Genomic DNA, 27,679 nt, shown 5'->3' on the forward strand with positions numbered 1-27,679 from the left:
CTAATTTGTCAGAGAAGAAAGATTCCACATCAAAGCGTGTAAAAGCCTTACTGACACTTTGATGATATCACACAAATTTGTGAATAGTTTCGTCCATACGAACTGCACAATGAAAACGCGCACCTAAATCCTGTGATACATCTGTGCCTCATAGTTAAATGTCTGCCTCCGTAGCCTAGGCCTACTGCAGCTCTGACGACGTCTTTCAAATAGGTGAATAGTTTCGTGCCCGACCTGCGCATTGTAAACACACATCAGTCTTGCTATACGTCTGTTTTGTAGTTGAGAATGTCAGCCAGTGTAATGATTAGTACAATTAGCTCCCGTTCTCAGGAGTGAGTATGATTTCGGGTACCACACTGCCAGAGATTTAAGAATGGAAGCAGGGTTGATATGCGATAAAAATGGTACATGCAACTCCCCTCCACTGGAAGCGTATCTATAGTTAAGAAATATTTACGTTGTTGCTATTAATATAGCAGGCAAGATCATTAACAAATTTACCATTTAATATTTCATACCTCAGGCCAATATAGGCATTTCTTGGAGAGTAGATTTAAAACGTGATAAAAGCAATACAATCATAATGACTGCTTTACTCACCAACGTACCTAATAATAATAATAATAATAATAATAATAATAATAATAATAATTTTATATACTCTAGATTTTACGTACCCACTAACGATTTTCAGAGACGCCAAACAAAACACACTATGCGTTAATTTAAAAAATGGAGAAAAGGATGTATGAAATTAAACCTTATGATAATAAAACGCATTACCACCACACTTGTAGATATCCATAAATGTGGCAGACTTTTCTGTTATTTGTTTTTATACTTTCCATCGTGGAGCTTCTGGCATTACCCGGGCACTTGATAGCATTCCTAACCTAAAAATTGCTGTCTCCCTTATCACAATTTCAGCTGTTCAGGTAAATCTTGATGTGATACATGTAGAGAACAAGCATGAAATATACTTGAAAATAAGGGTCTGGCTTTTAACAGCCACAGTTATCCAAAGAATGCTACCAGTCACTATGTATTACATTCCGAAGTACAACTCGTAACATACGCTAGCCATCAGCCGGTGGTTTCACATGCTTTACACAGCACGGCTTTATTCGGAAGGGGTGGCTTGTGCTGCTACCCCCCCCTCCCCCCCCCCACACACACACACACAAAATCTGGGAATATCAGAGACCATCTCCAGAAACGATTTAGGAATAGATTCTCACTGTAAGGACTCTATAGTTGGGAACACAACTATTTTTAAAAGGTTCAAAAAGAGGGGACCTTGAATGCTTTCGATAGCAGTGCATGGCTGATGAGATGGCAGTGAGACGACGGCACACGGCTATAATTCAAATCAAAGCCGTGTTCAGATTCACAGTGTAGTAGGCCTACTGCTAAACAGACAGACAAATGACTGGCCATTAACTTCTTTTGTATCAATATTGCATAATATAATACAATACCTTTATCCCTTTTCTCTACAAGATCGAGTATGAAACAAGACGAATCTTCTGAGCTTTTATGACCGTATGCCCTTCCCGACGTCAACCTCAGAGGAATTAATGAGATAAAACTAATGACAAAGTAACAAACTGACCATGGTTACTTTTTATATAGGCTTGAAAGTAGTGTTCACCACTTATTGCTTTTTTACATTTAGAAATACTGTCTTCCAACAAATATAGCCAATGTAACTCAAAGTACATTAGTTTGTTAAGGAATAGTGTAGAATGTTTACATATACAATCTATAGCCTAGAAGTCACTGCACAAAATTTGAGGTTATTGAATACTTGAGCCCCCCTCCCCTACTTTTTCTGCTGTAAAAGTGGGAAGGAAAGGGGGGGGGGGGGGAAATGGGTCTGAAACGCGAACAGACAGACTACTTAAATACAATATTTAAATATATATTCATAAATATTTGCTACTTTATTTTAAGTCAATACAGGCTGTTATGTTACAGCTTGTTACTTGTAATGGTCCTAAATTCATATTTAGACCTTAGTCACACTTATTACCATATTTACATATTAATTGTTTAAGGTAATGTTTCAGATATATTTGGGGGCTAGGTGGTGGACTTTCAAGTGTGGAGTCTGCCACAAAGCATACATGCATTCCCTGATTGAAGAAAATATTTAATTACTCGATTAAAAGCAATCTTAGACTAAAACGAACTATTGAAGGAGACTAAGAGAAATGTTTATTTGAATATAATGTATTTAATTGTTGAAAAATTCTAGTATTTTAATTTTTCAATACTTTGTGCAAAAAAGTAGTAAGTGCTTCCACACTGTGATATTGAGATTGCTTCTTCCTAATAGCAAAGGTCTGGTTTTCGTTTATACAGTAACTATTACCTGAATATTTTAGGCAGTGTACTAATCTCTGCCTAGAAATAAAGGTTTCTGTATATGTAAATTGTAGATTTACAAAGTTTACATGTACATAAAGTATTTACGATGGAATAAATTATAATACTCACGAAATTTCAGTTATGCTGGTTAGAGCTTTTGAGGAATCAAGTTTATACAGCCTACCTACAATTCATAAGTGACATACACGGACTATATTACACTACAATACAGGTAATATTTACAGTATTTACAGTCTTTACAGTGTTGTGTCTTTTACAACTGTTCATTATGATTCAAATAGAAGCAGATCATGTTATATAACCTGTCTTGGCTTCGCATAATTTATACGAATCCATTCTGAAATGCGATCATTTTCTTGGTATGTAAACTTTCCACCCAGCCAGCCTTTGCATAGCAAATGGTTCTCATCAATTGGCACTTTGCCATCAGGGGTATAAGCTTCTGAATATTTTGCTAACAGGTGGTCAAATACTGGATTTATCTTGTATATTTTGGGAGGAAGTTGTCCATTATTCACCACATTGTCAGAGATATGTAAAAAGGTGTGGAGGAAAATATAATAATAATAATAATAATAATAATAATAATAATAATAATAATATTGGCTTTACATCCCGCCAATTACTTTTACAATTTCCAGAGACGCTGAAAGAGTGCCGGAATTTAGTCCCACAGGAGTTATTTTGCATCCCAGTATATCTACTGACAAGAGGTCAACGTATTTGAGCACCTTCAAATATCGCCGGTCTGAGCCAGAATCGAACCTGCCAAGTTGGGGTCAGAAGGTCGACCAGCGACTCAACCGTCTAGGCCACTCAGCCCAGCGAGAAAAAATCTCTGTCATCAGCTCATAGAAAATAGGCGTAGTGAACAAGTGATTGCGAGGAATAGATTGTCCTAATTTAGGTTTCTGTACTATCCCCTGCAGCAATAGTATGGCCATAAGAAGCTTTATTTCGTCCTTATTTGTTCGGACACAGTCTCGATCTCGACTCCTTCGTTTCATCTTACTAAGCTGGGTTTTATATGCGATTTCCTGCTCAGCATCTTTTGTCTGTTGAGCTATCTCGTCATAAGAAGTAATTGAAATATTTCGCTCAGTTCTGTTTTCCCTAAAAACTCTCCCTTTACATCACAATGGAATTTTGGATCAAAGCGGGACTTTCTTTGTCCATTTTCAGTATAAGTTGATGAAGAACTTGCAATGGTTGGATTGTAATCAGTATTACTGTCACTGTCATGATCGTTACTTGAACTGGAATCTAACACGTATTGTCTCTTTTGCGACTACTGAACATTCGCATCAGCTACGCCCGAACCCTGTACATTCAAGCGTGCAGTACTTATCCTGTCACTTACGAAACTCCCCTTCGGCAGAACTTAACTAATATCACTATTCTCCCCACTAAATTCCAACATTTCATTTTATGACCCGTAAATCATCTTCCTCTAACAGTGGGGGCCGGTAATTCGTTATAGATATTTTAGCGGACAAAATGTAAGAAAAAGGATCGAACAGAACCCTGGTCTCTCCAGTTAGACAGATATCATGAATTGAGCCAGTATTACGGATGCGTACGATAATAAATGTTGTGTAACTCGCAGTAATCAGACACTCCAGTAGTGAAGAAAGAACTCAAGACTGGGGATAATCAGGTCACAGTTCTAATATGTCAGAGCGGTCTGTTCAGTATCCATCTCTAGAAATCCCTTTTACAGCAGTAGTATTACATCCAAGGGACGATTAGGCGATGAGCTAAAGCTTCAGCACGAAGCTATTAGGCCTTAGGTCGTTCTTGCCCGGACGTAAGTTGCGTTCTTTATGATGCAACTCGTGGATGACACATTGGCATTGGGAGAATATAGTTGAAAAATTCACATCAGAGGGAAAACTCATCCAGAATACGCTGCTGAAAAGGAAATAAACCTCTGCAGGCAACTGAGAAAAAAAAATTAATTTGAATCGGCGGATATATCCGCGTTCCCCGCCAAGCAAGGGACTTGTAGCCGCGAATATCGCCGCATCACTCACCGACCGGGTTAATGGCACGGGGATTCCTTCATTGGATCTCCGAATAGTGTGCCATTCAGTCATCGAGTCCGTCATTTACCGTAGTGGTGCCAGAGAATGCGTTATCCAAGGAATGTCACCCTGAACTACGATGCATTTATCTAGCTAAGAAACTATATTCCACACTGCCTTGTCTGTTCTTGTTCTTGCTCATGGTCAGCTCAACTAGTTGACCCCATTGCTTTCTTCACAGTGATACTTTCAAGAATCTTGGAGAACATTAACATGCCAAAAGCTAACTGTAGTGAAAGTGCAAAATCTATAGCAAAACACTGTGCCATTTAGGAGACATTTTAGTTTTAACGACTGACAGCCTGCACCAATATTGTAATTTGTATTTTCACTTTGTGTAAAGAAGCAACACCAAAGAGAATAACAGACTAGGATTTCATATTTTAAAAAAAGCATTTAACATACCATCAAAAGTCCCCACAGAATCCAGAGTCATAAAGTTTTCTAGATCTAGATCCTTTTCTTCATCCTCCTCAGCTCCGCTTCCACTGTCCTTCAATAAATCCTTTTCTGATCCTAACAGAGCCTTGCGCTGTTGAAAAAAAAAAAAAAGCAGAGTAAAATAATGTGACATACTCTGATATGAACTTTTTTCAATTAATCATATTATGTGTATTCATTTAGAGATTTGTGATCTTCAGCATTAAGTCTGAACAAACCAAAAGCCCACATAATCTATATTTGCACTAGCATCATGGTATTTTTGGTTTATAACACTTCCAAATGAGAATAGCTCATATAATGCAATGAGTAACTACACTGTCAAACTTCTTACCTTGATATGGTCCAAAGAACACAGATGCTTTTCATACATCATCGGTGAACTTAGTTTGAACTTGCAGATTCTACAGTAAGGTTTCATGAAGTCCAAGATTTTCTAAAACAGAGAATATTAACCAAGATTGATCAATTACACTTTAGAGGAAAGGCAGGACATGAGAGGAAATAGACCTAGCCTTATCTATAAACAGGGACCTGAAATTTCTCACCTTACATGGAGGTTTACCTAAGAGGTTTCAGTAGAAAAAGAGCCTTTTCTAGAAATCTATAGCCAAATGCACCATCAAACATTATTTTTAAACAAGTAAACAAACAAATAAATTAAAAATGTCTGCATAGAAATCATTGGGGCCTAACATTAAGTCCTTGGCACTACCACTATATTAACAGATCTAAATTGTTTGCAGATCCCAACTGAATAATTGCTGGTGACTACGAATGATATCCCTCAGCACACACAAGGCCATTGTGGTTCCTAGATAATGGATCGTTATACATCTGGATTGTGCACTGTTATGTTTTGCAGTGCTCAGTCTGCAAGCCTCTGAAGTAATTAAGTGCCTCCATAATCCTCCATTGAACCAGCTCTGTAGCCTCTTGTAACTCCACCACCATCATTAAAAACTGATCGCCTTTCTTTCCCTCTACGCCTCTTACTTGGTTATAATTCCTGTTAATGATGAGCCTTTCGTTAACCCTTTATTTTGACAATGGATTTTCTCAAATGAACTGTTTTCATTGAAGCTTGCTCTTGAATGGTCATATCAGATTATTAAAAAAATCATAGGTGAAGGAGGGGAAAACCCATTAAAATCATGAAACTGCAATCATTCTCCCCAAAATTTTAGTGGTTATTTTGCATATAACGGCTTACTCATTAGTACAGTATCTTCTAATTCCGATACTCTGACCACCCATGTTCAGTTTCTTTCTTAAAAATTGCAACATCACTGCAGACGCTTGGGGCAAATGTTCCCATTTTCTCACTTTAAACGGGGTCGCCTAGCCTAGGATTACTGCGCATGTGTTATGGAAACATATTTCAAGCCCCCTGTAGAGTAATAACCTTTCCGCTATAAATTTACACAGGAACAACCTTTCTGAAATTTAACCAGATACAAGTGTACCACATTTACCCGTGTAACTTTCATGCTCGCATAATTTTTATGAGTAATTATTAGGATTTTATTTTGACCGCATAATTTTCACTGTCTCAAATCGTAGGCTACTTTGAATCTTAGCTATAGCGCTGAAAGCAATGAAGTAACCCTCTGAATTTGCCGCCAGCTGTAGTCTAGTCTGATCTTGAGCAAAACTGCATTCCAATCCCCAAGCTTGGAGTTATATATTGACCTGCGCTTTGTGATAAGTAGTTCTGTTTTTTAGAGTACAGTAAGATTGTGAAAGGCTTGCGTGTAGCTACCGCAGATACAAGCTGTAATTTGTTCTGTGTAGTAGTGTGTTAAACTGCGTCGCACAAGTTTCCGTAAGTAGGTAGCACACAGTCAAGTGTCAGTGTGTTAAGTGCCGGTGTTACAGTTCACCAGTTAGCATGGGAAAGTATAACAACTATACAGCAGAATATGAACTAAAAGAAATAAAATACGCTAAAGAGAATAGCAACTGTGCTGCAAAGTGAAAACTTTCCATCTTGGAGGCACACGTTCGTTCCTGGAGAAAACAGAAGGAGGCTCTACGTGATGCTAAGAAAAGCACGTGATCCTTCAGAAGTTCAAAGCATAGTAAATATCCTGAGATAATGACCTGTTAATGTACTTTGAAGATTTAAGAAATAATGGAACTGAGGTATCGCCAGGGATGCTTCAATTTCGTGCATGTAAAATTGATGAGGCAGAACAATCCTGTACTACAAAGAAAAACATATGTCAAAAGCTGACTAGTCATCACACGGAAGAATTTACTGAATTTCATCGCTACTTAATTGGACTGCAGGAACACAATTTGTATTTATTGTCACAAATTGGCAATGTAGACCAAATGCCAGTATTTTTTGAAATGCCAAGGAATACAACATTGCAAGAGAAAGGAACTTCAAGTGTATTAATAAGGACGTAAGGCGTAGATAAAGAAAACGATTCACCGTCATGCTAGCAATTACCGCAGATGGAAGAAAACTTCCACCGTACTTTATCATAAGTTATGGATTTCATTATGGCCTGTATTGACCATTGATCACTGTGAAAGGGTAGAGAAAGGTCCACCTATTCCATACCATTAGGTTGTATATTGTCCTATATAACTGGGACAAGTTTCGACCCCATATATATTGGGTCATCTTCAGCCATGCTCCAATTGGAAGACATGTTCACATATATCGAATAATAAAGTAAACATTCTGTTATGTCATTACTTAAAAAGGGCACTAGGAAAGTTTTGCAATACGCAAAAACGGTTGGCTGGACACCCCTGTTATGGTGATGGATGAAATTAGGAGTGAAAACCGGTCTAGGAGACAACAAAGTGCGACCTTCACACTAGGTGTTACCAAGCAGTGGAACTGAAAGGAAGTTAAATAATAATAATGTTATTTGCTTTACGTCTCACTAACTACTTTTATAAGGTCTTCGGAGACGCCGAGGTGCCGGAATTTAGTCCCACAGGAGTTCTTTTACGTGATAGTAAATCTACCGACATGGGGCTGTCGTATTTGAGCACCTTCAAATACCACCGGACTGAGCCAGGATCGAACCTGCCAAGTTGGGGTTAGAAGGCCAGCGCCATAACCGTCTGAGCCACTCAGCCCGGCAGGAAAGAAAGATGTCAGTGTGGTCTAAAGGCGATTACCGCGCAATTATCCGCTACAATTTTGCTTGTGGATTAACTGTTGACCAGTGCCTGGAGGAAGCGACTCCTGTGCTGGGGAAAGACTGTTCACATCAGACAATTTTCCGCTTGTAAAAAGAGTTCCAGAGGGGAAATTTTGGGGTTGAAGACGATCCTCGTTCTGAGCGACCGTCTGGATCAGTGAATGAAGAAAACATTGAAGCTGTAAGGAAAATGTTGCAGCAACATATCGGCAGGTAGAAGAGACCCTCCACATCCCTGCAACAGCTATTCATTCAATTCTACATGACCATCTTCATGTGAGAAAGGTTTGTTCCCTTTGAGCTCCCCATTCACTTTCAGAGGAACAAAGGGCACATAGAGTGAAATAGTGCCGAAAAATGCTAAAACAGTTTGAAAATGGGACTTCGCGTAACGTCAGCAGCACACTTTCACGTAGTATCGGATTTCGAAAAACAACAAACAAGCAAGCCGCAGTGTGGATACTATCCGCGAAAACTCAAATTTTGAACAAACTGATTGCCATTTCATACTGAATTTAATGAGTATGGGGGTTTTAACGACTTTTACAAGAAATCGGGTATAACGACAATCCGCTATAGCGAGTAAATTTTTCGCCATTATGAATTCTCGCTATAACGGACTTCTACTGTATATGAAATACACTTATATCCCTGTAATCTGCTCATAAGGATAGATGAAGTACTCTCCTGCGGCTTGGTGACTGGAACTTTCTGCAGCGTGTAGCCAAAACTGGCGGTCGTTTATTATCGAGTTTTGTGTGCGCGTGCACGACGGTGAAAAGAAACTGCGGTAGTTGCCAGTGGTGTTCATTACTATCAGGCCGCGAATGCAAAACGACCCTTGATTTTTCACACGAGATTCTGAGAAAAAACCGCTTCTGTGGCAAACATTTCAGTTTTCTTTTTCAAATGGCATCACCTAACCTAACCGTATATGTATCATGAAAACCCATTTCAAATGCATGTAGAGAAATGATAACCTCGTCCTAAAAATTGACATGGGAATAGCTTTCCGAAACTTAACTAGACGCGAGAAAATATGAACTATCCTCTGAAATCAGTGATAGTACGCTGCTATATCTTGAGGTGTATCACTTTCTTACTTAATTTCAGTATACGGTATACCATTAAGAGATCATTTACTTCAGCCTTTATTTTTAATGAGTTAACACTGCTATCGGCCAAGTTTTTTACGCATTTATTACGACGTCTTATCCTCTTTCATTTCGAATTTTCTTTTGAGAACAGCAGTCGACGGGATTACTAATCGACTCCAATATCGCCTTCGAATGTTGATGAGAGAGCTCGCAAATGCACATAGCGCAAAAACTATACCCTGTACCGAAGATGATCGATCACATTTTGTGGCAAACTTTTCAGTTTTGTTATTCATATAGCGTCACATATCCTTATCTGTACTATATGTATGATGAAAACATACTTCAAGAGGAAGTAGAGAAATTATAACCTTCTCGCTATAAATTTACATGATAGCCTTTCCGTAATTTAACGGACGTGAGAAAATATAAACAAACCTCGTAATCAATGACGCACTCTCCCATATCTTGAGGTGTAGGCCTATCTCATTCTTACTTGATTGCGGTATTTAGCATAAAAATTAAGCGATCGTTTATTCAGCGGTTATCTTTAACGAGTTAACAGCGGCTATCGGACACGTTATTTACGTATTTATTACGAAAACATGTTCTCTTTCATTTTCCTCGCGGAAGAGCAGTCGACGGTTAATACTAATCGACTCCGACATTGCCTTCGAATGTCGACGAGAGCGCTCACTGGTGGGCACAGCGAGAAAACGATACAATATCGAAGATGATCAACCGCAAGCAGTATAATGACTGGGTGCATAAATATCGGCAATGGAAAAAAATCGAGCACGCATAATCGCTCGTAATAACGGATGCGTCAGCGATAGGGATCTCGCTGTAACCAAAGAATAATACACACTTTAATTTAGGAATTTTGAAGGGACGGACAAAAGTTATCATTATAACGGGCTTCTCGTTATATGCCGTACTCGCTATAGTGGACTACTTCTGTATTTTTTAGTAAGTAATTACAGTTAGACACTAACTGACTTTTTAATAAAGCACTCAATCATTCACTGAGCTACATTCGTGAAAGGAAAAGTGCTTCGCGTGGATTCTAATCCTACTGTTTATAATAATTGTAGGTTATTCAAGAAGAATTCAGGTCTTATTTTGAACTGTAGGTTTCTCTTCAAAGTTTGTATAAATTGAAGTCATTTCACTTAGATGAACTATAGGGCTTGCCATAAAACAAGTGCACTATTTTACCATCTTATATAACTGGTTTAAATGAACTGTAGGAGTTTTCAGCAAGTGATTGAAAATATTTATTTCAACTAGCAGATTGTTAAAGGAAGTACGAGTATGTTATGTTTAATAATCTTAGGAAACTTTAGGTCCGCATCACAAGTGATAGACTAAATTTCTATGCAATCTAGAAATTTGGTAAATCAACAAGTGGTTAAATGAAGTTCTATGTACAAAGTGTTATCCTAGATGAACTGTAGGGTGTTTGAGATCTCAGAAAATTGGTATTCATTTTGGGCATTATTAATATCAAGTGGATGTCTCAGAATATAACAGTGCATATATTTCCTTACTGCATTCTGAAAAGATAGACTGAAAATTTAATTTTGATAAATCAACAACAGGGTGATTTACTTGAGACTATCAATAAATATTGTCAAAAATTTTAGTTACCATCTATTATTCGCCTTGCAAAATTATCCTTCTCTGTACTTCCTCCAATAGTAACCACACACAACCTGAGATCCTTCTCATGCTCTGGCCCCATAATCATTTCCCGGTACAACATGTTGGTATCCGTATTGTCACTAAACATTGTTTTCTTCACTGACTATCCCTACTGTAATATGTCAATATTATTTCTTAGTAATTACATTTTAATTACAGATCAGGTACCTGATTTATGCCTTGCGGTAGTACCGTGAATTATTATTCCTTCAAGGAAAGGCAAAACATGTCTCGCATGGAAATGAAGATAAATTCCTAATAATTTAAAATTTTAATGTATTGAATAGGTGATATAAACTAATTAGCATCCTACATATAGAATCTTCAATAAGAATCCATAATGATATTTATCACCTGCAAGATAAGCAGCAGTCTGAGGGCGGCAAGTGAACAGTTTGTCAATCACTCACCAGGTTCGCAGTTAAGCTCTATACTTCCACAGGTTTTAAATCCGCAGAGTTAATTCAAATGACTTATTTTTTAAAAATCTCAAATTGCCTCATACCAGCCTGATATTTACAAATATCCATTTCTATGCTACCTTCTCAAATTTAATATGCAACTTCAGTAGTTTACTGAAAATAAATAAGTAGCAAGCAGCAGATGCCAAATAGCACTGCCTACCTTTCATAGCCCTATATAGAAATTGCACTGCTTCCTTCGTTTTGCAGATAAGGTTTCACTGAAGTAACAAAGCCTTCCTTCCGAGTTTTATAAACCTCTCACTTCTCTAAAGGATTCGTGGCAATGTTACTTAAAAGTGGCTTTGTAAGTGTTTTTGAACGAAGCCACGGAAGAGTCGCATTCTACTTCACTTGTAAACATAAAAGCAGTCCACTTCCTTGAGATAATTCTTTTGCCATATCCTCGTACACTGTTGTTTACTTAATTTAATTGTCGTACTCTACGGAGCCCACTGAATATAGGCAGGGATGTGCCTCAAACTTAGCAATTAATACACACACAACATTGCTGGGTCATTGAAGGTGAAGCCATGCAAGTTGTTTACAGTAGAACCTCGATAATTCGAAATCGGTTAATTCAAAATCCCGCCTAATTCGAAGAAGCTCTCGTTCCCGGAAAAATGAGATACAGTTTTGCATGTTATTTCAATTGTTTAATTCGAAATACGGATAACTCGTAATTCGAAGTACAATGTCGGCCCCATTACCGAAATTCAGACTTTTAATTCAAAACTTCCTTTAGATTTTAAAACAATAGTATGTTACAGAGTAATTTCAACTCGAAATTTATCCGCTCCGCGTCATAATAGAACGCACGTTCCGGAACGTGGAGGGGTAGCTTTCCGCACTTACACTCACTTCGGTGGATCTACAGTCCGCTTCACGATTGCTAAGTTGAATGAAATCGGAATTCTTTTGTGTTCAACCTTTTAAGGAACGCCGTAATATCACACAACAGGCAGTGTGCGGGAAAACAGAATACGCGAACACTGGCGATGCCGACAGTTGACGAAAAAACGTGGCAAATATAATAAATTCGTAGGCACCGAACAATATTGTCATTGCCGGTGAAACTGCATTGCTTTATTTTAATGCGAGCCCAAAGGGTCTAATGGTTTTAAAGGAAAATTGCCAGCCGGGAAATTGTACAGTGTGAGAGATGGGGGTCATAGTAGTGCGTTGCAATGCACATGGAAGCGAGATACTTTATCCCCTCGTCATAAGAAACTTCGATAAGCCACGATGTTTTAACGTCGGGCACTTCCCATGCCAGTACAAAGCATCTATAATTAAAATGCAAACAGTAAAGAAATCCAAAAAATAATGCATTTGCACAGGGGAACCGGCATAATTTATCCTCGTCTTTGATTTGTGCGGGGGTTTTTTTTCTTTCGTTGCGTGAGGTTATGTTTGTCAGTGATTTATCCAAATGCATTATTTGAACATTGTAAATGCACCTTGTTGGATACATTTCGGAAATAGTTTTTCCATGGCATTGGAAAGGTTTAAACTGTGAATCGAGGTGATTGCATGTATTAATGGGTCTTACAATACTTCGTGACGCGGCAAGTGTTTACATTTCTGAAGTACGAGAGATGAGAGAAGTGCCATGGCGGGAAATCTTACAAGGATAGAGTCATAGGAAAGTTTGATTTTAAGGGCATCGGGTACTTTGTGTAAATACAAGGCATCTAAAATGCATACAGTATAGTAATCCAATTAATAAAGCACTTGCACACGGGAGCGAGCATAGATTTCTCCTCGGCTTTGAATCGTGCTTTTTCTTCTTTCTTTCGTTCGTTGCGTGAGGTTATGTTTACCAGTGAGATATCCGAGTGCATTATTTGAATACTGTAAATGCACCTTCTTGGATACATTTTTGAAATAGTTCTTTTTTCATGGCATTTGAAAGGTATAAACTGTGAATCAAGGTTAACGGCATGCAGTAACGGGCCTTTTGTAACGCGGCAAGGGTTGGTACTTCTGAATTGCCATTTGGCGGTTAATTCGAAATCACGTAATTCGAAGTCCGATTTTTGAGTCCCAACGACTTCGAATTAACGAGGTTTTACTGTAGAATCCCAGCAATCCCAGCATACCTAGCGTGCACCGTTAATAGTCAAATTCCACTGGCCAATTCTGTCTAAAGATCTGGCATTTCTTTGATAAGACTGATCTAATTCACTTTCAAGACTTCTGAAGATTTCTCAAAACTTGAAGTACGGAAAATTCTTGTGAAGTATTGAATTTGATGAAAATTTTGATGGTGTACAACAAGCTTTAGCTCGTAAAACTTCCCTTATGGAAGTTGTCTCTGTACATTTGTGTTTGTTCCCAATTCAATATTTACAATGTGATCTACATTTTTTTGCAAGTCAGTGAAGAATATTCAAACAATAGTTCAAGGTGGTAATTGAAAGATTATAATTAACAAACCTTATGGTACTCTGATGCCACATGTTCAGTTTTCAGGTCACCATAGTTCAACTTGCAAACAATACAGTACTTCGTCTTAAGTGGAAGACCATCTCCCTCTTCCTTCTTCTTATCAATGATGCGCTGTCTCTGACGTTGCCGCACACGGAGTTGTGTCAATACGGTCTTATGTAATCTCCACAATTTGCGTACCGCGTTGATGTGCTTGAACGAGTATAGGTGAGCATTATATTCCTGTAAAAAAAAATGCATGCCATTTACAAATATATCTGTATGATCATTTTAATATACCTACCCAGAAATGTAATTTTGCAGATTCATAAAGCAAACTTACGTACTTCAGGAGAATTAGTAAACAAAGAAAAATGAATAAAATAAGTGAAAATAAAGTCATGTACAGAAAGAGACTAACATGTACAAGAACACAACAGGATATATACAATAACAGGTCAGCATCACAAGGGGGAGGAACAAAAAGAGGAGGCAGACAAGCAAGAGAACTTAAAAAGGACTAGGACAATTTCCACACCTTCACATACAGGGTCATCAAAGAATAATACCACAATTTAAAAAAAGTTATAACATTGAAACCTTGCGTGTTAAATGAGCGACTCTTTCACCATGTTGTAATGGGTTAGCGCAAGTATTGTTTAATGCATTAATGTGACCTCAGTATGCACGGATTAGCTGCGCAGTCATCAACGTCCGCCAGGTGAAGGCCAGCCAGCGACCACCGCCTCAATATGACGATGGTTCAACAGAGAGCACAGTGCGTTATTTGGTCCATGGAGTCATGGAGTCAAAGTCAATTGTCAATGTACAGCAGCTCTTTCCGAGAACTTATCCAGGGGAAACTGATTTAATCAGTTTAGAAAACAGGGAACGTCGTGAAAAAACGTCGGACAGGCCGAACAAGATCAAAGGAAAATGTTGAATGTATCCATAGATTACGTGTTCGGAACACAAAGAAATCAACTGCTAGACAAAATCTAGCGCTGCAAATTGCTAAAACAATTCAAAATGTACTGCACAAACGGCTATGACTTGATGCGTATAAACTTCAGTTAAGACAGGAAATAAAACCTACCGATCGTCCTAAGCGTACTGAATTTGCTATTTTTACGTTAAAAGAAATTTATGAAAATCCAACTTTTCTAAAGAGAGAGGGTTTTACTGATGAAGCAACGTTTCACATAAATGGTTGTGTGGATCGTCACAACTATCGGATATGAGGACCGCGACAACCTAATGAAAACGAGTATGTTCGCGATTCTCCCAAAGTCAATGTATGGTGCGGATTACTTAACACGTTCAATGCGGATCATGTGTCGCTACTTTATAAGCACGCGCGGAGCACACGCCTAGCGCATCATGGGACGGTTGCTAAGAAATGTGAATCGCAGGTTTCCCGCATGGTAATAAAGGCTCTGATTGTGATCCCACACATCGTGCAAGTCCAGTCTACTAGCAGATTCAACTGTAGCCATATTTGCGCATGTGTACTCCGTTTCCCGCATATTGCCTTTCCAGAGTAATCGTCATATGTCATCACTCATTTATGGGATCTTTGAGCTGCACGACCACTTCAGTGCGAGGTAAGACACTGCATTTTTTGTTTATTATAACTTCAACAGAATTACGAGTGATCCGCTTTTGAAATAAATTCCACTACCGCAATATGTTCTGTAAAAGAACTGAACTTGTAATTGTCATTTATTCTTGCATCATACATGCGCATAACACAAAAGAACTTCAAATTGTCATTTATTCCTGCATCATATTTATAAGTAACTTGAATGAACTTGCAGTAATCATTTTCGATTGTGTCGTGATGCTTATGTTATTTTATTTATATTTTCTTCAGATGGCCGACAATGTGGTTCCTTCAACATCATGAGATCCACCCAGTAAGAGGCACGCTTCAACAGAAGGAATACCGCCCCGCCAGTTCTGTAATGACAGAGATATTGTGACGTTGCTTGACGATATCGGAGACGAGTCGGATGATGAGATGGAGTTTTTCGACTCAGAAATAAGAGTCTGAAAGTTTGGATGAGAATGAAACCAGTGGGAATCTTGAAGGTAGTGCTGACGTTCCTTCACATGAAGACAATCAACTCACTGCTCCAGGCGAAGAATCACCACAATCGCTATAGGTATCTGCAGCTGTTGGTGCAAGTAAGTGGCTTCCTCCTCGACCCTCTGCAATACCAAAAATCCAGTTTTCAGGCAACAGAGGACTCAAAGTGATCCCACCGCAGTCGACAAAAACTTTTTTTCACCCCCCAACTTTTTGAATTTCTTGCTGAAGAATGTAACGACTATTCAAAGTACGTTCTGTTTGAAAGCAAGGGGAAAAAGGTCGAGAATCAGTGATTGGAACGACACCACTGCTGATGAAATTAAAACTTTCATAGGCATAGGTATAAATGACTGTTGGAAGAAACATTACTTATTTAACTTGTCGTTTTCAAAATTCATGTCAAGAGATAGATTTTTAGTGCTTTCGAGATGTTTACATTTCCAAACAGAGCAAACCTCGGGTGATCCAATTTACAAAATTCACCCAATGATGGATTATTTCAATAATAAAATGAAAATTGTGTCACCCATCCCGTGAGCTCTCCATAGACGAGAGTATGGTGTTGTGGAGAGGTCACTTCCGATGGAAAAAATATGTTCAAGGCAAACGCCATAAATATGGCATGAAGTTGTATGTTTTAGCTCAGCCGAATGGCCTCATCCACGCAAGTCATATATACGGTGGCAGTAAAGATCCTGAGGTTAGTGGTCAGGGGCATGCTGTGAAAGTGGTGAACAAGCTGCTGACAGGGCTGGAAGGGCTGGAAGGGAAAGGCCAATCCCTCTTCATGGATAATTTTTACAACTCTGTTAGCCTTATAAAAGAGCTTCTACAAAAGCAGACCTACTGTACCGGAACTCTGCAAGCAAAAAGGAAGGGAAACCCACCAGAAGTTGTAGCCAAACGGTTGAAGTGATCAACCGTTACACACAGGAAGGGGTATGTGTTAGTAAGTGGAAAGATAAAAGAGATGTTCTCGTGATCTCCAGCGAATATGAAGGTGATTTGGTTGAGACCACAAACAAGCGTGGACAGGAGAAACTTAAGCCCAAAATGGTTGTGGAGTATAACATATGAAAGGTGTTTATAGGCAGGATCAGCTGTTGGCCTATTATCCACAGACTCGTAAATCAATTCATTGGTACAAGAAACTGGGGATACATATATTTCATATGATGTTGAATAATGCGTATTTCCTGTACAACATGTACAGCAGAGAAAAGAAATTTGATCTCCAGGACTTTCACTTCAAGATAGTTTCGAACTTGCTACCAGAACCAGCAGAAAGTGAACAACGTCATGCAATTTACTTGCCAGAGTACTTGCCTAAAGCGCAGAACAACAAGACGCAGAGTAAACGATGTAGACTTTGCAGCGAAAAGTACAAAATCAGGAATGACTCCATTTTTGGCTGTTCAGCTTGCGCGGGCTTTCTGGGTTTTTGCGTAACAACGCCATGCTTTAGGGAATATCGTGGTGCAAGTAATGATCGTGGGACTAGTTCGACTTCTAGATGGTCATTCTCTTCATTTATAGTTTTACATTATTGCCATTTCCCACTGTTCACTAAAGAAAAACTGATTGTTATTACATCGCTTGTGTTAGCTATAGGGTTTCATTCTTGTTATACTGATCACTTCTATTAGCCAAAGTGTTTCATTTCTGTTTGTCAAATTCTGTAATAGAGAAGTGTAAATACGAATATATTCGTGCTTGTAACATACTTTATGAATTTGTTTGTTATCCACGATAAATAATGAATATTAATCTACCAACGTGCGTGGCGCGTGATCCGTCTGGTGACCAGTATTACTTCTCGATTTCAACCACTGTGCGGGTGATGCGCCAGGCGCGTGAGTGGTATAAGTCCACAAGTTCAATAGAACGCCTCCTACCAACGTACAAAACTTCAATAATTACAACTTTTACAGAATCCCACACAAATATTTTGTTCAGGTTGGCGGGTATGTCACGCTCTGCTAATACGCAGTGAATGTGTTAATGACCAAGTTATTGGACCTTTCTTTTTATGCTGAACAAAGAATTACAGGTCTAATTTACCTTGACATGCATGAACAGTGTGTGTTCCTTCACATTTAAGATATTGAAAAACAGACTGGCCAGCATGTCCTTTTTATGCAAGACGGAGCTCCGTCTCGCTACCTTCGAGAGATACACGATCATTTTACAAGTCGTCCATTTCATGACCGTATCGATGAGTATAATTAAGTAGTTAATATAAAGTACCACCTAATAGATACTTTATTTTTTGCCTGGCAAAACGATGTAGACTTTGCAGCGAAAAGTGCAAAATCAGGAAGGCAAAAAATAAAATATAAAAAATAAAATAGCAAAAAAATAAAGTATCGATTAGAAGGTTCTTTATATTGACTTCTTGATACATGATCATCGACACACACTTTCCAAACAGTTGGAATGGCAGAGAAGCCCCCCCATTTCCTGGCCACTCAGAAGTCCATTGGTGCATCTCCGAGAGCAAATTGCTGCCGCCATCTCTACTGTTACTCTGGATATGATTCAACACACATGGCACGCAGTGGACTACAGATTAGACGTCTGCAGAGAAACAAACTGAGCTCACATGAAGCTTAATATGGTATGAAAATAAACTTATCTTTTCCATGCATTTTAAGGCTTAAACCATTAGATTACCTTTATAGTTTTGTTTAATCGCAATTATTTAAAATCTAGGCATTATTTTTTGATGACCCTGTACTGTTGTCTTCAAGCAGACAGGCTCTCTCCTCATCAAATTATATGTTAATGTAGTTTAGTAATACTACCACTATCAATTCGACACCTCAGAGTTAAATTCGCAATTAAGTATTTAATTTATTTTCCACCTAGTCGATACAATGATTGCTTAAGGCAATTTTTAATGGTCAAAAGTGGTACATGTTTCGTATATTATCAACATCTTCAGCCACATAACACTGTTTAGATGAAAAATATATAAAATTGACAAAATAATGCTTTAGAGGAAGTGTCCTTAAAATTAACATAAGATTGACAAGATTAAAACAAACAAATAACTCAAGAGAAAATATATAAATTATTTCTACAATAGAAAGCAGTCGTCAAGGAAACACTTGTACAATATTCCATAGAGAAATTGTCCTAATAAATATTATATTTTATTATATATTTTTCATCTAAACAGTGTTATGTGGCTGAAGATGTTGATAATATACGAAACATGTACCACTTTTGACCATTAAAAATTGCCTTAAGCAATCATTGTATCGACTAGGTGGAAAATAAATTAAATACTTAATTGCGAATCTATTGAAGTGCGATACGGACCATGAAGCTGATTTTATGTAAACCTCAGAGTTAAATGCTGATTTCAATATTTTTGTTTGAAACTAAATATCTTCATGGATTTAAAGTTGTTCCTGACCTCATCTTTACACACACTGATACTCTCAGAGACCAGAATAACAAGGAAAATTTCACTTTCTAAACATCAAGCTGAGAAGCTCAGGCAAGACAGTAAAGGCCTTCTGAGCTCTCTGAGCTCAAGTTGACAGGTATGATCCTGGCTCAGTCTCTGAGCATTTGAAGGGGCTGGTGTCAGTAGATTAACTGGGCCAAAATTCTGGCATCTCTGCGTCACCGAAAACTGTAAAAACTATGGCGAATGAAATGGTGGCTTTATGAACTAGCAAATTCTAAGCAAAAAATAAAAAAATTGAATGTCAGTTGTGAATAACGAAAATGCAGTTCATCATCCAGTTGAGCTCAATTTTATTTCTGAGCAAAGCATGTCTGCACTAGGGATTACATGCAATATTGTTTTTTTTTTCTTTTTCTTTTTAAAGCCAGTAAGCTTTTGAGAAAACCAAATGCACCAAAACTGAGCAACTTTACTACCTAAGAGTAAAGATGTTGCATAGGAATATCATTGACAATAATTTGTTAAGTACTGGAAGGGGTGAAACTCTGTCAGGTCCAGTCAGCTCCCTTAATCCTTTCCTTATATATGTGCCAGGTGACGAGATCCAGTACACTGTTTATATAGAGACATAATGATGAGCCTGTCCTCTTACAGATAACTCACCATATTCCTACTTTAACTAGAGCCGCAAACGAGACTGCTTTCCTCCTTTTAACTGAATCACATACCTGCCAATTTTTACAGTTTTTCCATAAAATTTACGGATAGACAGTGGGCTGATTGCAGAAACTGTGTTTAGACGATGTCTAGGGTTAAACAATGCCCAGGTATGGCTGCCGCATTGAGGCGTTTCCACTTACACTGTCGAAAGCCAATGCTCAACCGGCCATGTTTCAACACTGCCGAGAACACTATTTACGTTCAAATGCCCGGTGTGAATAACTATCAGACGTTACATAACATGAAACATAATTATAATTTGTATTATCTCGTTGAGACGATTCCAGGAAGAATGTCTGTTCGTAGAACTCCCGCGACCGTGGTGGGGTCACTGCTCTCTCCGATAATAACAAACACGTATAGGGAACACTTTGAACAGAAAGCCTTAGCCACACCTACCCCGAAACCGAAAAGTTTTCCCCATTATATGGACGACACGTTCGTGATCTGGTCTCATGGGAGCAATAACCTGCAGCTATTTCTTGACCATCTCAACTCTATTCACGTAAATGTTCAGTTCACCATTGAAATCTAAGTAAACTGAAAACTACCGTTCCTGGATGTCCTAGAAAAACGCAACAATGGGACCGAGTCACTCAGTATACAGGAAATCCACACACACAGGCCTGGATTCTTCAACTGTATGTTAAATTTTACTTAACTGTTAACTAACAATTGTTATTAATTTAACACTGTTTAAAAGTGCCCTGTTTCACAAACATTTCCAACATTTGTTACGAAACAATTGTCAAAGACAAATCAACACATTTCAGTGAGATTCCTGAACACGTTTGGTAGTGAGCGTCTTTTGTTTCTTTACATAAAGCATTCCTAGTGGTGTGTTGAAATAATATTTTGTCACACAGACACACGATTGATATTATTACAGGTTATGGCATACCTGCCAACTTTTAGAAACCAAAAATAGGAAGATATTTTAATTCTTGGATTTCATCACATATATTCCACCACGGTCTACGTGAAAAAAGGTCAGGATGAAAGGCATACTTATCTACAGTTACAATGCAAATTAACCATTAAATTTAAAATCTTAAACAAAGAAAACATAAAAATAGTTACAAGAAAATGTACCTAATCACTCTCATTTATGACATTTACATACGAATAATATTTGTCACACCGTCACACGCAACAAAATACATAATACCGTATTTTTCTCGCATAATTAACGCACTTTTTTGACGAAAAATACAGGCGAAAACTTCGGATGCGATTCAAGGAATTCGGATATTTAGAAATTATTTACAATTCATTTACATTTAAAAGATACATCAAATATAATCCAAACACAATTAGTTCAACCCATTTGCAGTTATCGTCATTTGGCGAAAAGTCAAATAGGGTACATCAGATAAGTTAGACACGTGGACTTGAAGTACGGTACCGACACTGGAAAATATTCTTCCCAATACGAGCTGACAATACGACCTGAATGACATACCGGAAAAAAAAAACCTGTCCAACACGAGAAGGGCCGGGCATCGAAGGAGGGACCCTGCTACATTACTCCAAACCGTTCGTATCCAATCTTGTACGAGTGACGTGTCTATCCACCCTTTTTCTTGAATACGAACGTGGATCACTCGCGGAAATTTTGCTTTAGGCATTGTTTTTCGTTTTAGAACAAAGTAAGGTGCATGCTTTCTGCCATCAGCTATTACAGTAAATACAGTAGAGACAATACACGACACTTACGGATTTCGCCTTGCTAAAATTGGAGACAATTCTACGGTGGCGCTCCTAGTGACTTGACCTGAACAAATCGCGCTAAATTCAAATATCAATGGAAATGTATATACGGAAATGGATAAATAAATTACGTCTAGAAACACAGTGGTATTGAGATATTAACTTCGAAGTTGCTAAAGCAATTCTGGATAAATGAATGAAGAATTATTTAAAAGGTTATTATTCAAAGACTGAAATTAGACATATAAACAAGGTGTGAAATGGACTGCTGTGAAATGGCTTGATCTTTCATTTATGCATTACTTTTTTAGCTTTAGCATACCTACCTGAAATCTTACGGTTGGATTTGTCTTTTTTCCTCATTTAAAAACAATGTATCATCACATTAAGACATTTGTCAATAAAAATATCGGCACATTCCTTACACATATGATGCAATGAATTAACATTTAATAGCTGGACAATTTTCCTCTTAACATGAAGCCTACTAACAGAAAGAAAATCTATAAAATCCCGGCTTTAATCTGAGAAGAGGGATAAAAGAAAGAAAAGTTTGAAAATGTCGATAGTGATGCTTTGAGGAATATTTACGTACAATTAGGGTAAAAATGTAACATACCCTTGGCTGTATAGTCGAGGATTTTTAAAGTCGCTGGCCTGCAAATGATCTGAACAGATCTTATAATTCTTATACAAGCGTAACGTCCCTTCTTTCTTGTACACTTTATCCAAATCGCTTCTGTGACATTTCAAAACCCACAGATCACACCTACAACAACACATCGGTATTGAAGGTTAACTGCTGCACTATCCAATAAAATATGCGTATTATATTTTAAGCCCGTTAAAACATGGGTCGAGCAGGTCAGAAGATTATGAAGTACTATAAGAATCTCTGTCACTGGAAGAATATATATGCAAACACAATATTACTTACTTATACATGTTCTTGTCACGAGGGAACCTGAAGAACGAGCGCGCATTTTTCTCTACTTCGTAATTACTGCAGCCAAACACAGCACATACCTTTCCCCTCATGTTGAGAAGAGATATCAAGGAATGACACACGCTATTATTTAATTATGTCAACTCACTGAAAACGCATAAATAACACCAAAAACTTCACACAAAAATACACGTGCTCTTATGACAGAATCAGTACCGTTCAAGTCTATCCGCTAGAGTGAGCTCCAATAGCTGTCCCTCGATATCTCGCTCAGTGTTGTGTATTGTCTCTACTGTATTTGATTACAGCAAGCATTGCAGTACATCGTCTTTTTTTTTTTTTTTTTTTTTTTTTTTTTTTTTTTTTTTTTTTTTTTTTTTTTTGCTTCCGGTAGCGCGTGCGATAACACTGTATGTTCCTTTCTTATCGACTGTTCGACTTCGTGGTATATGGAAACTGATTGGCGTCTGACCTGCGATTCCTATAAGGGAGATAAAATATTCCTTCACTTTACGCTTTTCAATCACAAAGCGCTGAAAATGGTTGAAATCATTCGTCACTTTTTGGCATAATGTTGTTCTTCGTCGAAGAGAAAGTCCATTTCTCTTCATAAAATTAATTCAGCCTCGGCTAACCTTTAAATATGAGACAATGATTCCACATGCCGCGGCTATTTCTCATTCTTTAAAATGCAGCATTTTGTGAGAAACGGCTTATCCAACATTGCGTAACAAAATCATATAGTTAAGCAGATAATCCTCTACTTGTGGAAACATGCCGCTTTTTGGTCCGCGAAATGCTTTGTGAGACTTGTTGGCCACTTGAAGTGCACTTCTGTTACCGCGGTAGCGCATGTTTCATTTGGACACTGAAAACTTGCTGCCCGCTGCTCTATTCCCGTATGTTTCGGCGTAACTGATCACCGCAAGTTCGTATGATGCAGTACTGTACCAGTTTCTTAGAGTACTGTGGACTGACAAACAATTTTGAGATCACATAATGTCCCGTACGCGAAACACTCGTAAAACTAGTGCAGTGGGATTTCCTGCCGGCTAATACAGCACGTTGCCCTGTATGTGGAATGCCCGCTTTCGTAATAGGAAGCCTGCTACCTGAGTAGTTGGCGGTATCTTTATTTCGAAACGCATCCGGAGCTGAGTGATGGATCTTCGAAGTTGTGGGTCCGTCAAATTCCACTTTGGACCCAAAAATAATGGGATGTGTAAATTATGCAAGGGCGTCGATTACGGTACACGAGAAAATACGGTAGTTTCCTTTAATATCCGGTAAAATGTACAGAAATTTATAGGCATCTCTTAACACTTGGAGATAACGTTTGTCATATTTTTTGACCATAACGAGAAAAGAAAATACCAGAAACTGTCATAGAAATGCAAGGAACAACTCCGACGAAACTACGCACAGAAACGATGTTAACAGCGCGCGAACAACACAATAACAAACTCATTGTTTTGTCCCGATTAACTGAGTCGTTAGCGCGCACTAGCCTCTTGCTTGCAGGGCGATTGCCACCCCGAATCCCCAGCTTAAAGCGCACACGCTGCTGTGATGAGCGGGAAAAACGATACACGAAGGCGAAATAAAGCATCAAATACGCTTGAAAATTAGGTTTTGTAAATTACACAAGCACGTAAGAATTTATCCTTTATTCTAGGGGAAGAGTATTGGCCGTACTAGAGGTTATATTAGTCAAAAATCGGCAGAGGTAAAAATTAATTGGAAAATCGGAAGAAGAGTTAAAAACCGGAAAGTTTCCGGGTAAATCGGAAGGGTTGGCAGGTATGGGTTATGGTTAGCGCAGACCGATAAGACAAACATGTTAAGTGAGACGAACAAAAGCGTTATGATGAATGCGAGTTTTTTTGTCATTTAATTTTAAAATTATGCGAATGTGCATAAGAAATGAAAGAACAGTCTGTTATATCACAACATTCAACATAGCCTATTCTTATATTCTTATTACCGGGAAAATGTGATAATTGATGTGTTTTGAATGGTTTTCGGGCATTATTTTACTGCGGGGAAAAATAATGTAATGCCTTGTTAATGCTGCTGTGACAGCAGGAATTCTTTGCAGGATTCTACACGCTTTTTCTTGCACTTGTAAACATAGTCGCCTACAATTACATGAAAAGTGTCAAGCGTAATATCTAACGAGTAGAGGCCAGACCCTGCAGTCAACCGATTTCACCGAGCTTCAAGGTACCTGTGGGGACACATTCAACGGTAACTCATGTATAAGGGTTAAAGTCAACACGCTTTCGTTTTCTAAAAGATGAGGTCACATGTCATTACACAGAATCCGCTTCGGACAAAGTGGAGGTGGTAGAACACTAAAAGGCGAACAAATTTTACTTAAAACATGTCAGGTCTGCAACTTCTGAAAAATTGATGAATCCCCGATTCCAAAGCAAGGCATATATACTTGGGGGTTACATCACAGCGAACGGAGTGGTGGCCAAGTGGTCACCGTACATGTCTGCGAACCTCGTCGATGTGATATTCAAGTCTCGTCGCAGCTATGAATTTTGCACAAAATAAATTAATATGTCCGCCTCTGTGGTGTAGTGGTTAGTGTGATTAGCTGCCACCCCTGGAGGCCCAGGGTCGATTCCCGGCTCTGCCACGAAATTTGAAAAGAGGTACGAGGGCTAGAAGGGGGTCCACTCAGCCTCGGGAGGTCAACTGAGTAGACAAGGGTTCGATTCTCATCTCAGCCATCCTGGAAGTGGTTTTCTACTTCTCCTAACTTAAGGCCACGGCTGCTTCCTTCCCTATTCCTTGTCTATCCCTTCCAATCTTCCCATCCCCCAGCAAGGCCCCTGTTCAGCATAGCAGGTAAGGCCGCCTGGGCGAGGTACTGGTCATCCTTCCCTGTTGTATCCCCGACCCAGAGCCTGAAGCTCCAGGACACTGCCCTAAGGCGGTAGATGTGGTATCCCTCGCCGAGCCCGAGGGAAAACAGAAAAAAGAAGAAGACGACAATTAAATTAATATTTGAGGGAACGTCAAGATAAAAATTGGTACAAAAATATTACGCAAATTGCAGTACAGTTTATTTTCTACCTAAAATTAATACAGGGCTAAACGTTCTCACAGTTACTGCTGGATCTCTTTCTATATATATTAATTTGAGGCAGCAAATAAAGTTCCACTGCACTTAGATTATTCATTTTATTCGCATTTTACCTTTACATTCCCTGAAACAATGATTTAATTTGTATTTAAAAAATGAGTTTATGGCGGGACTCGAACTCAAGTCATCGCGGTTCGGAGACTAGTACGATGACCAGTCGGCCACTGCTCCACTTGTCGCAGTTGCAACTCTTCCAGTATATAGGTGTTGCATTTGAATCAGGGGATTCATAAATTTTTCGGAAATAATTGCGTTGCAGACCTGACAAGTTTGAGGAAAATGTGTTCGCATTTTAGTGTTCTATCACCTCCATGTGCTCCGAAGCGGATCCTGCCTCATGATATTTGTCCTCACTGTTGGAAACTCTAATCTGTTTTCACAATATCATCTAGTATCTTGTTCATTATGGCTTTGGTAATTAGAAATGTATCTTCTGACAAGTCTATAAAGTAGTTATTTCTTAGTATGGGTCGTCCTTTGCCTTCTTCAGTTTATACATAGTCTTCATACAGCAGTAAATCTTCAAACTTAGGTCTTCTACATGCCTCCATTTTGAAATTTTAGCAGTTGTTAAGAGATTTAACACAAGGCTGCTGCCAGGTTAATTTAACACAAGTATTAAACATTTGTTAGAGTTGATGAGATGATCCTTTTGTTAAATTATGTGTTAAGTCTCCTTAACAGCAGAGTTAACACTTAACATTCGATGAAGAAACCAGGCCACAGACAAGTACCTGCATGCCTCTTCTCATCACCACCCATCACAAAAGCAGACTGTTCTAACCATCACTGGTTAACAGAGCCATAGCGATATCAGATGCAGAACACTTCGAAGAAGAGAAAGAACACCTCGCGAGAACCCTCGAGAAATGGCTACTTGCTCAATAACATTCGACGAGTCTTTAGAAAACAAGGAAAAAAAGAAAAGGCCGCCGTAGAAGAAAACAATGGCATACCTGCCAACTTTCAAAAAGAGAAATTCGGAAGATCGTAAAGCGGAAAATTTCTAACAACATGCGCATGCGTCGCAAAGTCTCACAGACATAATGAAAAATGACGGCAAGGGGGGAGATTATAAACAATACTAATACAAGTCAAATATGTGTTATGATCACCCCTGACATTAAATACTTATTACATAAAATAAACTTCATTATAAAGCCCGTATTGTCGTGAGTATACGTTGAAGGTTAGGTCAAATGTTCCACCTTTACAATACCAAGATTCTTTATTAACTAAATATTTACATGATTTTTAATTATATCGGGACATGTTTCGTCTACCTTGTAGACATCATCAGCCATAAAAACTTTTGAGAAAAAGCTACAAGGACAAGGACAAAGTAACACATTAAAATAATTCGGATAACCGAATATGTCATTTAAAATGGTGAAGAATTCAGAACTGTTTTGAGCATAGCACTTAAGAATACCGTTGACATTAAAATTAAAATTGTCCACATGGGATGATTCAGTAAAAACTTTGCGTTAAAATTCTTCCTTTTTGTGTGATGCGTTAATATATAATATTCTGTTGTCGTGAAGGCTTGATAATGAATTGCACCATGTTCATTCCAATAGGATAATAACGATGTATAAGAAATCCAGCGAGCAGATGTTAAAGCCGTCTTATTAGTGTAGTGTTGGCATTTCTTGTTGAGAGGTTAGGTGGAAAATTTGAATGTGATAACATAATATGGAATGTGCAATAGAGGGTCCTAGAACAAGAAAGATAGCTGTTGTTAGTGTTAAAATAGGCAAGTTTTTTGTCTTGAGTAATGAAAAATAAGAAGTGCGGCACATCTGATTACTTAAGTTCTCGCCTGTCTGACAGCGACTAGTTCAGTGTGGAAGCCTGT

The 27,679-nt window shown here is 38.4% G+C and overlaps 1 protein-coding gene across 2 annotated transcripts in view; it reads right to left on the minus strand.

The window, feature by feature from the left end:
* The window catches only part of LOC136878841 (uncharacterized), a 322,409-nt gene that overhangs the window by 80,229 nt on the left and 214,501 nt on the right, over positions 1-27,679 (minus strand). For both annotated transcript variants that reach the window (XM_067152369.2, XM_068229033.1), the window contains exons 10-12: positions 13,788-14,021; positions 5,254-5,355; positions 4,884-5,010 (exon numbers count right to left, since the gene is read on the minus strand). In XM_067152369.2, the coding sequence (XP_067008470.2) occupies positions 4,884-5,010; positions 5,254-5,355; positions 13,788-14,021 (463 nt within the window). The remainder of the gene's footprint in view (positions 1-4,883; positions 5,011-5,253; positions 5,356-13,787; positions 14,022-27,679) is intronic.

This window comes from Anabrus simplex, chromosome 8 (assembly GCF_040414725.1).
Source record: "Anabrus simplex isolate iqAnaSimp1 chromosome 8, ASM4041472v1, whole genome shotgun sequence".
Classification (NCBI taxonomy): Eukaryota; Metazoa; Arthropoda; class Insecta; order Orthoptera; family Tettigoniidae; genus Anabrus; species Anabrus simplex.